At 40.9% G+C, this 15,840-nt stretch overlaps 1 protein-coding gene across 2 annotated transcripts in view; it reads right to left on the bottom strand.

The window, feature by feature from the left end:
• Positions 1-2,496: 2,496 nt before the first annotated feature.
• Positions 2,497-15,840, bottom strand: part of LOC110304251 (ATP-binding cassette sub-family A member 8-B) — a 59,925-nt gene continuing 46,581 nt past the window's right edge. For both annotated transcript variants that reach the window (XM_021175489.2, XM_029483089.1), the window contains 14 exons: positions 15,155-15,274; positions 14,355-14,417; positions 13,867-13,958; positions 10,382-10,502; positions 9,684-9,801; positions 8,942-9,033; positions 6,571-6,731; positions 6,019-6,094; positions 5,834-5,928; positions 4,830-4,949; positions 4,475-4,615; positions 3,852-3,931; positions 2,953-3,008; positions 2,497-2,841 (listed from right to left, as the gene is read on the bottom strand). In XM_021175489.2, the coding sequence (XP_021031148.1) occupies positions 2,743-2,841; positions 2,953-3,008; positions 3,852-3,931; positions 4,475-4,615; positions 4,830-4,949; positions 5,834-5,928; positions 6,019-6,094; positions 6,571-6,731; positions 8,942-9,033; positions 9,684-9,801; positions 10,382-10,502; positions 13,867-13,958; positions 14,355-14,417; positions 15,155-15,274 (1,434 nt within the window). In that variant the 3' untranslated portion in view covers positions 2,497-2,742. The remainder of the gene's footprint in view (positions 2,842-2,952; positions 3,009-3,851; positions 3,932-4,474; positions 4,616-4,829; positions 4,950-5,833; positions 5,929-6,018; positions 6,095-6,570; positions 6,732-8,941; positions 9,034-9,683; positions 9,802-10,381; positions 10,503-13,866; positions 13,959-14,354; positions 14,418-15,154; positions 15,275-15,840) is intronic.

Consider the following 15,840-nt stretch of genomic DNA (forward strand, 5'->3'; position numbering starts at 1 on the left):
TTTTACACCTGCTGCCTTCCAAACCAAATTAGCACGAGATTGAAGCTGCTTGAAGTGATGAGAAGATCAATTGTCAGTAGGAGCAGTATTTTTCACAACCTATTTTTATAAGGGTTCAATCTCCCTTCTATCCCATCACCCACTAGAAGTAGTGGAAAAGAAAGGTAATTAGGATACAGGGGAAGGGGACATGTTTAGAAATAGTTCTTTGGGGGATGATTCCAATCATTGTTGTTCTCAGTCCAGTTCACTAGCAAACACAAAACACAAATTAGCAGCTGCAATCCAGTCCACTTGACAGACACCACACATGAATTGTCAAGGGCAGCTCAGTTCAGAAGAAACTGTGAGGCTCGCCAACCAGCCTGATTGTGTGGAAGTGGCGAGAAGACACAGGGATTTCGTGAGAAGTTCTTTGGTAAGCTTTTCTCTATTAAGTCATTACAAAGGAAGCTCAGCAATGCAATGCAAGGTGAACCAATACATCCGTGTTGCCAGCAGACTGTCAAGGTGGAGCAAAGCGAACTAATGCCCAGCTCCCATTGCCTGTGGCTCATATTTACGTTCTTTCTAAACACCACACATCCTTTCATGTGTCTGCTATAACAAAACATCTTTTCACCTGTGTCTGCTTCAGCAAAACATTCTTTCACATGTCTGCTTTAGCAAAACAGCCTATCACTCGCTGAAGAAAAAAACGTTTACAGAAGCAAATATGTATAAACACACATAAATTCATATACAGATTCATGCATAAATATTTATACATTTCCATTCAAACCAGTTGGGCTTAGTTTGCATACATTCTCACAATTGCATACTTATACACACACATTCATGCTTACATATGCATTTGGAGCAAAAGACTAAACACCAGTGCAGAAAGAATTCACTCATTCTGGATGAAAAATGAACTCCAATCTTTATTGCATAGAGAACAAAAAAGTTTCTACCTTTTAATGATAAGTGAATTAAACTCAAGTTTGTAAGAAGAAAGCTTGGTTCCTTTTAATAAGACTAAGCCTGGCTTGTTATTAAGAAAAGACCATTTCTGTCCCATGATAAGGAAAAGCCTGCCTGCTCCTTCAGCTTTCTCTACAGCTTCTTCTTATTCCCTTTTTCCCTCTGAATTCTTCACATTGCTCTCTTAGTTTGTAACCTATAGTTTCTAAGTTATTCCACTCTTCATTCTCCTTATAATTTTGCTCTTTCCTCCTACTCTGATATCACAATAATGCTCAATGCCCTTTCTCCCAAAGGTGTGCCTTTCTTTACTTCTACGCTCTTCTTGAGTTGAAATCTATCTATAAAGTTCTTTTGTGTCCTGACTTTAAAAACAAAACAAAACAAAACAAAACCCCTCAGTTCTATTCTAAAAATTCTGTTCAGATCTTTCTAAAAAGTCTTCTGTCTAAAAAGTTCTCTTCAGCTCAGTTCTGTCTCTTCTCTTTGCCCTCAGCACTTATACATCTTTCAGAATACATGATCACATGGTAAAAAGTTCATTACAAGTTTACACAAAAATTCAAATCATAAATTGAAATAGAAGTTTACAACAGAGAATGTTTACATGCATATCCATTAGGAGTAATTATTTAGCTAAACATCCATCACCAGTCACAGCTCCTAGCACCTATAATAAATTAAGTTAGTTCTCTTTTTATGACCTTCGGTAAATTGTTTTACAAACTCTTGAAATGTGCTCTGAGTAGTAGAAAGTCTGGTTTCCATCTAAGAGGCAATTAACTGGTGACACATGGGAGACTGGCAGAGTTCTCATTGCAGTTTTGACTATCAGAAGAGGACCTAATATCAGTCCCACTATATTAGAGCTTAATAAATACTGATATAATTTTAGAAATTCTTATAGGATCACCATTAAGAATTAAGAAGCCATCCATTTGTCTACATAGCATCAGTACAAGACAGTACATCTTTGTAGATCTGTAGAGATGTGCTCAAAAGGGTGGACTAATACCCAGTGATGGTCATATGTATATAATAATAATAGGAAAAGCATATTAATAACAGGAATCTTTCCTAAAACGACTTTCTCCTGGGCCTTGCCTATTGAAGTTCCATCATAAATTTTAATCTAAGGCAGTCATCTCAGGAAGATCACTTGCTAGTTATTAGCTTGTCCTATGATGGCTCCTGACATTCTGTGGGCTCATACCTATTTGGTGGAGCCTCACGGTTTCTTCTGGATTGAGCCTCCTGCTACTGATTTGTGTTTGGTGTTTGTGATTGCACTGGACAGTTGCTACGGATTCATGTTTGGAACTGCCCCAAAGAACTACTTCCAAATGATATTCACATCCCTCATTTCCTATTAACTTTTCTTCTTACCTACCTTTGGTTGGTGAGCTAGAAGGGAGGTTGAAGAATTTAAGAACCCTTATTAAAGTTGGTTTTGAAAAATCTAAGCCTATGGTTTCGATACAAAAAAATTATCTAAAATATTTTAACTAAATATATCATACTCACAAATGGAAATAATTGTATAAAAGTAACTGTTTATTCAACATTCTACAGAACTATGGCATCAAGTGCCCTAAAGGGATGTGGAGAAGGCTAGGCAAGGTTCCCTGTGGTCCAGCCTCTATACAGTACTCACCCCCGTTCTCCAATCCCTGAGGAACATCATAGTATTTATAATATAGGTACTAAAATATTTCATAAAAATAGATGTCTTTAAGGAACAACACAGTCTTATGAAGGAACAGGAGAAATATTTTTGGCTTAAGCCTCTTCCTGTGGGAGGAGCTTCCACTTTATGGAGGAGTCTAATTCTTCCTCAAAGCCATCCAGCTCCTGCTCCTTGGAGAGCTCTAGGAAGACCTGGAAAGGATAGATGAGAAAGAGAGATGTCACATGTAGTTGCAAGTGAAGCAGAGTAGCAAATTATATGTCTGCATTTTGTGGGTGGTAAAGTCATTACCAATGACCCACCTGCTCCAGGGTAGACTGAGAGAGGCTGTACTCCTCCAGGTCAAAGGTCTGCTTAACTGTATAAAGAGAAATGCATTTAGGAGCATGCATATTTTCTTATATAGATAGTCTCATAAGCCAACAGCAGACACACATAATTAAAACATTAATTGTGTTATGATAAGTCCACTCAGTTAAAATACATCAACACATTTATTTTGACTGGAGGAACACTGCTTGTATTAGGCTTACATGCTGGGTACTTTTTGGATTCTGGGTTTAAGAGAGAAATGGAAATGAGAAATGTTCTTTTCTTATGCACGAGCCTTTGCACAGCCACATAGGAAGATGCAGATGAAAGCTGCTTGAATTAGGCTGTTTTAGAAGATTCCAGAGGAGGGCGTCTGAGATTTTCTAGGGAGAGAATAGCTTCATGCACTCTTTCTAAAACACACTGAAGAGTCCTACGATTGAACTTGGAACCTGCCTTGTCAACCAGAATAGAATGTGAAGAGCATGGAAGAGAATTGGAGCCACACCACCACTAGAAACAGTATCCTATCCCCCTCCACCCAATCCCCCCAACCCTGCCCCACAGTAAATAACATAATCTCTAATCTCAGGGTTGACAATGTAATCAAATATCCTGCAACAGTTTCTCTTCCCTTTGTCCCTTTCCCCTCTCCTTCCTTCCCCTCCCCCTTTCTCTTCTCTTCTCTTCTCTTCTCTTCTCTTCTCTTCTCTTCTCTTCTCTTCTCTTCTCTTCTCTTCTCTTCTCTTCTCTTCTCTTCTTTTTCTTTTCTTTTCTGACAGTGTTTCACTTTGTAGCTTTGGCTGGGCTGGAACATGCAGTAATCCTCCTGCTTAGAATAATTTTCTCCTCATTGTCTTACTTTCTGAGACCTGGCTCTCACTCTTACCTTTCTCCAACTTGAAGAAAGCTTGGGATAAAGGCTGCACAGCTTCCACTGGTAATTTGTAAGCCATCAGAAGAGAGTACCTAGGAATAGAGGGAGAACACATCAGCTAGGGCTAAACTCATTACAACCTCACTACTCAACTGTTGTTATTTTTAATCAGGACTAAGAGTTGTTAACAACATATCTACTCTCTAGTTGGCTATCAAAACAAGATTTACCTGCCTCCACTCTTGGTGTAGGGATTACAGGACTGTGCAATCACATTGGGCTTTTAATGTGGGTGTTGGGTAACTTTCATATTTTCATGCTTGTACAGCAAACACTTAACCCTGAATTATCTTCTAGTCCCTTAAACATATCATTTTAGTTTAGAATGACAATCTTGATCCCGAAAGGTCTTCATGAGAAAGAGATTATACAAGCCAAGGATGGGACATAGAACATAGTAGGGCCACAACATATGGTACATCTGCTTTTACATCAGCTCTATCTTCTCTGCTTTCCATCAGATATCTATCGAGTAACTTTTCTGCCACGTTTCCTTTCAACTGACTACAAACCAGTATAACTGACAGGGGGAAACCAACATTTGGTATCAGATCAAAACCAAAGAGCAACTTTACCGTTCCTTCCTAGAAGCCTGGGGGAAAAGCCTGAGGACCTCCGTATTGAGGGGCTCCACCTGCTCGAGGGTCTTCACCTTCATCTCCAGCAGGTAATCTTTGCCAAATTTGCTTTTGAGATGTTGGATGGATCCAATACACCTGGGAATTGGAGAAGGATGTGTTCAGAATAGGGAGAGAGAAGTATGTGCGGCAGTGTTTGAAACCCTCAGCTTGTTACCAGTTCTGTCTTGGGGTTCTTGCTGTTAACTGGGGTCTAGCAATTCTATCCATTAACATTTATTTCCTTGTCTATGGGAAACACCATCTAGTCACACATTGCAACAGTCAGTGTGGTCTCGAGACACATACTCACCTCAACCTTCCAGACACCAGGATGGCCACTCGGTCACACAGAGCCTCAGCCTCTGCCATGTAATGGGTGGTCAGCAGGGCACCCCTGTCTGTATTTTTTATGATGGCCCTGATTGCTTGCCTATATTGTCAAGACAACATTCACAATTTAGAAAGTAGCCTAATAAATAAGAAAAGGACAGAAAAGGGAAGCATGCGTTGAAAAGGAGCACCAGCAGGATGCAGTATTTTATTACGAGCTTGTATGAAGAGGGAAATTCTGTCAAAACAGCCATGCACATGGAGACAGAATGATGCAGAACTCAACAGTGTTACCCAAGCCAGCAGAAGGAAGTCACTGCAGAATAAATAGCGGGTTTTACAACTTACCGAGAACCACTGTTCTGATGCCCAGCAACAGACACGTGCTTGTGATTCAGAAGTTCCTGTACCAACCCAGAGATCCCTACGCAGCTCTAGTACACACAGGGAGTGGCTTGCAGCCTAATGCAATGTGTACTTCCTTTCCCAGAGATGTTTGAGAAATATTACTAGGGAAATGCTAGTTTGCAAACCATTGATTTTTACTAAGGGTGTTGGTAGTTTTGTTTCTTTATGTACATAAAAAGTTTTAAGATATACTTTTATCATTCTTTCTGTGTGATTTATGTGCCTGTGTGCACATGCCACGTGTGTGTAAGTATACATGTGTACATGTGTAGGTAGAGGCCAGAGGCCAAGGTTGGGTATCCTGTTATCCACATTGATTTTTGAAATAGTGGCTCTCACTGAACCTGGAGCTCACCAATTAGCCAAGACTTGCTGTTCAGTGAGCTCCAGCTCTCCTGACTTCAGCTCCACAGCACTCAGACTACAGCAAGCAAGATTACCCCTGGATTTTTGTGGGGGTGTTGGGAATCTGAACCCTGCACCTTATGCTTGGTAAAAACAATTTCTGAGTGAGTGAAACTGTTTTCAAGCCCCCTTCTAGGAGTGGGTTCAACCCCAGTGGCAGCATCTCCTCACCATATTTGCTGCTGCCCCTCAGGATCCAGCCCAGTGGACGGCTCATCCAGAAGCAATATAGATGGGTTCCCCAGGATACTCAGCACGAAGCACAGCTGTAACAAGAGGGACAGCCCATGAGGCATCACCTCAAGTGTGCCTCCCTGAGGTGTGCTCGAAGCCCTTTCCCTGAGCCCTTCATATACCTTTCTCTTCACTCCCTCTGACAGTGTCTTCACAGGAGACTTCAGCTGGTCCTGCAGCTTGAGTGCATCTGCCAACCTAAAGAGAGACAGCAGAACATCACTATCTTCTACTCAGTGAAGACAGATAATGGGAAGCTGGGGCAATGAGCCTGGGCGAGATTGGGGAGTGGGGCCAATAGATGGAATTCTGGAGCTTGTGTGTGTGTGTGTGTGTGTGTGTGTGTGTGTGTGTGTGTGTTAGTGGGGAAAAGGTGATCTTCTTGGCTGACGTTAGCCCTTCTCAAACATTATCATGTCATAGAATCCAAATAGTTAATCTATGATCAATACATTAAAATTTTGTATTTTCAATAAATTTTACCAATATATTCCCCCTTTTCCATGTTTAATGACTGGGGAAAAACAAATAATGCCTGCCCCAAACAGGAAAACTAATTCCTAATTTTAAATCTGCCCAGCGTCTTGAGCATTTCACCTCAAGTTTTCTGCGATTGCTGTCACCCACTTTCTCCCTGACCTCCTCCTGTTCTAGGTGCACCCCCACTCATGTACCTTGTGATGGCGACTGCAGCATGACTTTTGCTCAAGCCCCTCACTGCAGCAAATACCTCCAGGTGCTCCTTCACAGTGAGGTTGGGCCACAGGGCATTCTCCTGAGGACAGTACCCCAGGAACCCTGGGGTGTCCCCTTCTCTGCTCCCTTTCAGTAACACCTATAGACAAAAGTCCATCAGTAGAGCCCACATTCCACACCGCCTCAAGGAGTACTCCTGTGACAGCTCTCTCACAGACACTCCCTCCCAGACCAAAGGGAATTTTAACTGTGTGCCAACATCTTACACTGGAGAGAACTTGTTAGTAGTAATTACCTATGAATAAATGTGTGCCCAGTCAGAAACTTAGTCTTCTAAGTGGACTGTCAAAAAATCTCCCAGTGTGTGTTACTTCCAGTGTTACTTTTATTCCCACTTCATATCCAATGTTTGCACAGTTTTCTCAATGAAGCATCTTAAGAATGACTTTTTACCCTCACTTGTTCTTTTGAATACCTCCTCTGTGACAGAGGCTGCACTTAATGCTCATAGATGAGGGGCTTAAAATAATTAGTACCTTGTTTTTGGAGTTTCGATTCTACAGAGAGTACCAGGCAAACAACAAGTGGAGGGAAGAGTAAATAGAATAAGGTCAGTCAGAGTGGTGCTGTGGTGGAAACCAGAAGGCTTAGATGGAGAAAAACTGCAGAAGTGACCTTGGGTTGGTTGTTAGCCCGTCATTTTCTGAGGGATCATTTTAATGGAAGAGAAGAAGTTTCCAATCATGGGGTAAAAACCAGACTTTTTTCTTTTCTTTTCTTTTCTTTTCTTTTTCTTTTTCTTTTTTTTTTTTTTTTGGTGGGGGGAGGAATTTGCCACAGAGCAAAGAGTAAGATCTAAGCCTATGAAGGAATGCCATTTGATGTGCTGTTCCTAGACCAAGGCAAGGGCAGGTGTGTTGGAGCAGAATGAGCAAGAGGATGAGGAGATATGCAGCCCAAGGACAGAGAGGTCATCTCCTGTAGTCACCTGCAAGACAAGTAGGAGGTGACCTGACAGTCACAGAGGAGAGGAATCATGAAAGTGATGGAATAGGAGAACAACAAGGCTGTAAACCATCATGTTGGCTGTTGTGACTAAGTCACTTCCATGATGCCAAACTCAGGGAATGTCTCTTGGTTTACTTATTTATTTATTTTTGACGCAGGGTCTTTTATTGGTCTTGTAGCTTACCAATTAGAATAGGGCTCTATGTCCAGTAAAGGCCAGGAATATAGCTGCTTGTATCTAGGACCCTAGCACTAGGGTTAAGAGCACATATTACCATGCTGGGATTTCCTGTGGTTTCTGGAGAATGAAGTTAGATCCACCAAGCTATCTACTGACGGAGTCATCACCTCAGCCATCCTACTTTTACTGTGTTCCATCACAATGTAACCATGAAGAGTCATCTGCTGTGCTTCCACACCTCATGAGAAATAAGTCAGTGAGTTGAGGGTCAGAAAAAGGACTGAGTTGGAGAGAATTGGAGACAGTTAGAGCTGAAATGAGGGTGTAGCTCACCACCATTTCCTGATGAGCACCTTCCATGATGAGCTGCTGTCGCCTTGGTTTCAGAGGGACATGGTAACCTGCCATCTTCTCTGTCTGTGGGGTGGGGTAGGGGATACCTGCCAGTTGTATCCCTGCCTATCTTTTCACCTCTTGGCTTGACCACCACCCTGTCTTCCAAGGTGCAGGTCTGTAGACTTCTGCTTTATCGTTTGCCCTGGCCTCCCTGGACTTTGCAAAGGAATCTTCAAGATTCTGCTGTGGAATCAGGGGAAAAGGTTTCGTTTCTGATCTATGATGCCTCTTTTTTGTTGTTGTTGATTGTCTACTTCATTTAATCACTTCCTGTATGTGTGATTTAAGTCCACTTTACTTCTCTGATGTTCATTTTTACAGTTTATTAAAAGATGGTCCTTCCAAATAGTGTATTTGAAATGTACACACACAGACACGCAGACACAGACACACACACATGCATACACACATACACATATTTGAGCAACTTAGTGGCGTCTAAAGGACAGTGAATATCCTAAAATTTTACTCAAGATTAAAACATTACATGCTAAGAGGAAAGTGCTCCTTAGAAGTGTTTTATTGACAAGTTAATAGGATTATATGTGTTCTTATATTGGTTTTGTAATCTGTCACAGAACATTCTTTCTGTGTGTCTTTGAAGGTATAAATGATTGTTCTTCCCAAGCACTTAGTTTCTATATAGTGTGCATATGAATTTACTCTCCTGTGTATTGCATTCATCACTTTAATCATCTTGAACAGAATCTTATGGTTTATAAAGCTGTGACATCTGACAATTTTTCAAATAATATGCCACCTACCTGCCCAGCTGTGACTTTTGTGTCTCCACTTATCATTTTAAGAGATGTACTTTTGCCAGCTCCATTGTGTCCCAACAATCCTAGAATCTCACCTGAAACACAGGGATTATATTGAACTTAAATTTACAGTAAAACTAAGCGTAAAACATAGTCTTAACTCTCACTGTCTGATGTATGTCATGTGATATGTTTTGTACATTGTGTGTCCCATTTAACTGTCACAAATATCCCAAGAAATCATCACTATCTCTTCTTTCATTCTTGGTGATAAAAAGTCTCAAGAATGAGGTATTTTCCCAAGAGTATACTAATGGAAATTGGACAGCCATTCTTAGAAACTAAGAGTGTCTGATTCTGTTACCTGTGACCTTAAGTCTTTGGTAGTAATGTTAGAAATTGAGTTCCTCCAACATAAGCCTTCAGTAAATACTGCTACATCCCCAACCAATTCTCTTTAAAAATAGTAAACACTAGATTGTCAGTTGTGTGAGTTTAAGAGAAAATTTAATGGCTTTCAAGGGGTATATAGTAGTGTTGGTTCCGGTGTAGACAGAGCCGGGGCCCTATTCTTGGAGTGAATGTATGTACTTAAAAATGAAATGTGTAAAGGAGCTGTCAGGCTACCCGGAGAGGAGTCCATACGTGAGTGAGAAGATAGTGTGTGAAGAATTTTCCTCAAGAAGCATGAAATAGTTCAATAGTTTCAATATTTGAGCCAACTATTGAAAACCACATGTCTAACCTTTCCTGACACAAAATGAGACATTCCTGGTGGCTATCTTAGCCTTCTTCTTGGAAAGGCAATGCTTCCACTTCCCTGCATATTCTTTGCGTAGGCAGCTGGCAATGATGACTGGCTTCTGTAAACAAGAAGAATGTCACATCAGACTGTTCTCGCCACTGACTTTGAATAAGCTGTAATCCCTACACTACCCTAACTGTGCATCAAAGAGATCCTAGTGGGCACCATCATTATCTACTTCATTTCTTAGCCCTTGTCTATGGAAAGTATTCAATGACCTTCCCCTACAATGACATCTACTAAGAAACACATTGTTTTAGAGAGCATGCCTGACTCCCTGAACACGCAAAAGACACGAAAAGCACCAGACAGTGTGCCTTATGTTGAATACTGTACGTTCTCACTAGAAACAGTGACAATTGTCACTACATGCTCAGTTTCTCAAAGTCCTTCATGGTTTGAGTTAATTCACCTGTATTCTTTTTTTTTTTTTTTTTAGTTTATACTAAGGATTGGAAACATTGACTTTCAGTCTGTTCATTTTAATGTAAAAAATGATGGCCACACTATAAAACAGTGACTTTCTTTTATTAGGATGAAGGAAAAGAAGCATCATTAGAGAATAAGTCTGGTAGACCAGTTGCTTTAATGAGCACACATTTGCATTTTTTGGTAAGCTAGCTAATTTGTGTGCTTACCTCATCAAAACTGGTGGATACCAAGGCATTCGCTGTTCTCATTCTCTCCATTTGAACATCTTCATCCTCATCTTCTGGCTCTTCTGGGTTTTGATACACATCATTGTTTCTTGGAGAAATTCTAAGGTCAAAGCCATCCATTAATAATTGACTGTGACCTTTATCTTTGTGTCAACAATGATTTGTTGTTCTAAACCCATTCTCAAGTGGACTACAAGATGAGAAATGCATCGTGTTTCTCTTTGGTGCAGTCTGCATTCATCCCATGTGACTCCCCTTGCCCTGGTCAACACCACCATGCTTAGTGACCATCACTCTTTACCTATCTTCTATTATACTCAGCTGTGGGAAGATTGCTTTCAATGCTAGGGGATAGTTCAGAAATAATCTGAAAAATTCTTTTGAAAATAGTATAGCCCAACAACATAAACTATTTTGTTCTGATGGGGGAAATGGGCCAGAGTATTTAAAATTAGTACTACATCAGAAAATAAGATAATATGAGTACTCAGTCAAAGATGGAACATCTGTTTCATCTCCTTCCTCAAGGCTCAGGAAGTAACAGGAAGGAATGGGCAGAAGGAATGCAAGAGCCAAAGGATGGGGAGGACTGCTGTGAAATTTTCTGTAGTCACGACATGGTGTTGTACACATGATCATGCTGTGTAGCAGCTGTGGTTACCTGCATAAGACATGAGCAATATTAAGTCAATTAAGGGAGCTCTGGGCTCTCTCCTCAGTCTGGAGGAGCCTTGTGGGTCTGGAGGAGCCTAATAGCATCCTGCTTCCCCATTGAATCCTTCAGGAGCCCCAAAAACTAACCAGCTTGGAACTCTACCCCACCAAACCCTTCCCAGCTGGTCCTGCTCAAGGCATAGCCTGCAGAGCTGAGTTGTGTGTTGTTCCTGGGGCCCTATTGTCTATCTCTGGGCTCACTCCTCAGTCCAAAGGAGCCTTGCAGGACTCCAAGAACATCAGTATTCCCAGTGGAAACCTTTGGGGGCACCAAAACTAAGCAGCTTGGAACCCTGCCCTACAAATCCCATCCCAGTCAAATCTGCCTGCCATCCCAATTGGTAAGCCTAGGCCACAGCCTTCAGAGCTATGCGTAGTCCTCCAAGCTCCATTATGTATCCCTGGGCTCGCTTTTCAGTCCTGAGGATCCTTGTGGGACCCCAGGAGCCTCCTACTACTCCGTGGAGGACTGTGGAGCCCCAAGAACAACCAACTTGGAACATTGCTTCACAAGTTCCTTACCAGTGGGATCGGCTTGAGGCACAGCCAGCAGTCAGGTTTCTTGACCTACATTGTCTGGTCTATGGCTCCCCCAACATGAAGCCCTGTTGCTATCATCTAGCCAATACCAGGGAAAACCAGATGCCTAAAGGACAGTTTAAGAAAACAGTCAACAAGTTCCAGGGCAATATGGCACCATTACAGCCCAGCTGTCCTGCTATAACAAAACCTGGATATCCTAAAGAAACTGGAGCACAAGAAGAGGATATGAAATCCAATCATTTAAAGAGGATAGAGATCTTTAAAGGGGACATGAATAAATCCCTCAAGGAAATGCAGGAAAATGCATTTAAATAGGTAGAGGCATTAGAAGAGGAAGCAAATGATATAAAGAAACACAGGAAAATACAATCAAATGGGTGAAGGATATGAATAAAATTGTCCAAGACCAGAAAAGGGAAATAGAGGCAATAAAGAAAACACAAACTGAGTCAAGCTTGAAGATGGAAAACCCAAGAGAGAAAACAGGAACAATAGATGCAAGCATCACCAACAGAATACAGGAGATGGAAGAAAGACTCTCAGGCATAGAAGATACAATAGAAAAAAATCAATATATTGGTCAAAGAAAATGGAAAATCTAAAAAGTTCATGACAGAAAACCTCCAAGAAATTTGGTACAGTATGAAAAGACCAAATCTAAAAATAATAGGAATAGAAGAAGATTCCTTGCTCAAAGACCCAGAAAACATCTTCAACAAAATCACAGAAGAAAATTTCCCTAACCTAAAGAAAAAGATGCCTATAAATGTACAAGAAACTTACAGAACACTGAACAGGATGGAGTAGAAATGAACATCCTCCACGTAATCATCAAAACACTAAATATACAGAACAAAGAAAGAATTTTTAAAACTGCAAGGGAAGAGGTCAAGTAACATATAAAAACAAACCTATAAGAATTTTACCCAATATCTCAACTGAGACTCTAAAAGCTAGAAGGGCCTGGGCAAAGGTCTTGCATATCCTAAGAGACCACAGACGTCAGCTCAGATTATTATACCCAGCAAAACTTTCAATCACCATAGATGGAGAAACCAAGATATTTCATGACACTCAAGAAAATACATGAAATACATAATTCCACACCATTAAAATCAGAGTGAAGTAACCCAGGTCCAGAAAGATAAGCATGATATGTACTCACTTATAAGCAGATATTAGCCATAAAAGAAAGGATAACCATGCTACAATTCACAGATCTAAAGAAATTAGAGGACCCAGGGGAGGGAACTGGGCAAGAGATAGGGTGAGGAGCAGAAATGGGTTGGAATCAGGTGTGGGGAGGGTAGCAGGAAAGGGCTGGGAGAGAGAATGAAAATCAGTTGAGGGCATTTCTGGGACTAGCTGAAGACCTGGGATGGGGGAAGCTCCTGGGTGTGATGCATGGTATGTACTCATTTATAAATGAATATTAGCCATAAAGTACAGGATAGCCATGCTATAATCAACAGACCCAAAGAAGCCAAATAACAAGGAGGGCCAAAGGGAGAATGGTCAAATCTTTCTTAGAAGTGGAAAAACAATAGATATTAGAAGTTGATGGAAGGAGAGAACTTGGTGGAAGAGGGGGATTGGGAGGGGAGCTGGGCAGGGAGGGGAAGGTCACATGTAGGGAGAGCAGGGGAGAAGAAAGAGAGATCAGGTAGAGGGAGAGCAATCTCTAGGACATGCCAGAGACCTGGGATGGGGAAAAACTCCAGAGGGTTTAAGGGGATGACTCTAGCTGAGATTCCTAACAGTGAGGGATATGGATCCTGAAGAGGCCACTTCTTGTAGCCAGACAGGACTCCCAGAATAGGAATGAGGACAGCAACACACCCACAAAACCTTTGATCCAAAATGTATCCTGCCTATGTACAGGGACCAATAGCAGCATTCTTTTTAACCATCTCTCTATACAAAATGGTAGCTTTTTAGATCCAGCCCCATTACAACTCCTCCAGGGTTGCATTGCATGCCCCGTCAGAGACTTTACTGTCAGCAGTGTGGGTCTATTTCTGTCACTACATCATAGTCTTCTTTGGTTTGTGTATCTGAGCCTGTGTTAACTCCAGTACATCCTTCTTCCACAGTCTAATCCCGACACAGTGGCATAGGTTTATTAATTGGCTTGTTTTGCATGAAAGAAAAAAATCCAGAATATTGATTGGTGAAACAAAATAACCCTCAGTTTGATCTCTTCCTACCTAAAGATGGGATCTTTCCTCATCGTTTTCTTTCCAAACTTCCATTCCAGACATCGAAGGGTAAAAATAAAAATGAAAACATGAAGGAAAGGCTGGGAGAGAGAGCGGGGAGGGGGAATGCATTAGAAAGCACAAAATGATCACTGCCTTAGTATGAAGTGAACTAGTATAATTCTTGACAAGAGTTATATTGAATAACAATTTAAATTTCCAACATCCTCCTTGGCACATTTGGAAATCATTCATTTTCATTACAAATCAGCTATAATTATGGACTATAATTTTTTTCTATCACAGGTACAAGTGTTCTTAATATTTGGCAAATAATTATCTTGTCAGTTAACCTTTATAAAAATAGTTGTCTCTGACTTTACAAATACTATATTTGTATGTATTATGAAAATCTTGTCCCTATGTTAGTAAAAACACAGCATGAATTAACATTGTTGAGTATGATTTAGAACCCAGTAAAAAGAACACATCCTTACAATGAGGAATACCAGGAATGGCTCTACAATTTGTCCTCCTTCAAAGATCCGATATATGAAAAGCTAGAAAAGGGGGAAAAAAAGTAGTTATATAGGGAATTTTCACCTCACAGATTTTTATCATTAGGAATCTGAATTGGCCCTAAACAGTCTCAATGACATTTTCCCAATGTCAGACAAGTGTTCATTCTGACATGTGCACTGAGGAGCTGGTCAAAGAGATTTCATCTGAAGCAATGCGTTTCACTGATCACTTGGTGGGAGAGGATCTGAGTTATATTGAGCCTGTCCTTCTCAAATGATAAGAGACCTACTTTTAATTTTATTCCACAGAAATCCAGACACTTCCTGTAACCCCCTGCTTCTTGTCTGATGCCTCTGCTCCATTCCTCCACCTCATTGGTACCTTTTTTCCTCTACCCAGCAACTTTCTTCTTACAGAGGCATAGATATCATATAGAAAGAAGGGATTGTATTTGTATAGGATGCTTATCCAGCCACCCCCGCCCCCAAATCACGAAGCTTAACATCATTTTATCCACATCCATTTGAACCTAAGTAAGCCTACAAACATGAGTTGTGTAAGATGACTGTGAACACTGTTCTGTTTCCTGCCACCTAGTCCTACCTCTCTCCACGAGTTAAGCAGAGGTCAGCTGTCCTATTAAACGTCAAGCAGAACGCACTGCCCCGCCTGGGAGAAAAGCCAGTTTGCTCTGCAAGTTCTCGAGACCCACGAGGATGTCAAACTTTTACAAACTGTCACGAGTTCCAGGATGCGAGACACTAGTCTTACTTACATGCATAGACAAGATCAAGCATCCAACCAGAGTGGACGGCGGTATCAAAAAGATGAAGCAGTACTGTGTACCACTCACGTCGAAAGCCAGCAACATTACAGCCACTGAGAACACAGTGATCTGCAGGGAGTACAAACATACATATTAGCTGTTCTAAGTTTCACGTCTTCAGATGGAGAGGTCTCATGAGGAAGATAACACAGCCCAACTTTCCTTTTTACTTCTGTAAATTAATTTAAAAGATCAGCACACAAAGCAATGAATTTTGTGATGACATCGTGTTGCTCTTTAAAGCCTCACACCCATTTTGTCACACATAGTATCTTTAAAATCTAGATACGCATGCACGAGGAAGACATGGCAGTCCATCATTCCAAATTTTAGCTCCAACATCCCCATGCAAAAGGAAAGCAGTTGTTTGTGTGAGCATCCTCTGTTTTTGTCTTGTTTTGTTTTGTTTTGTTTTGTTTTTAACAACTTAGGAAAATTGCTTTGGCTTAGACCTTCTCATGTGAACCATCACCAGATAAACCTAAAATCTGCTATATAAAATACTTTAACTATGGACAAGGGGGAGAAACTGGCATGTGTTTCTTCTGGGGGTCAAATTTAGAAATGGATAAGCATTAATTTAAAATTGACATTCGACTGGGAAAAAAAAAGCCAACAGCAACAATAGCAACAGA

This window comes from Mus caroli, chromosome 11 (genome assembly GCF_900094665.2).
Source record: "Mus caroli chromosome 11, CAROLI_EIJ_v1.1, whole genome shotgun sequence".
Lineage (NCBI taxonomy): Eukaryota > Metazoa > Chordata > Mammalia > Rodentia > Muridae > Mus > Mus caroli.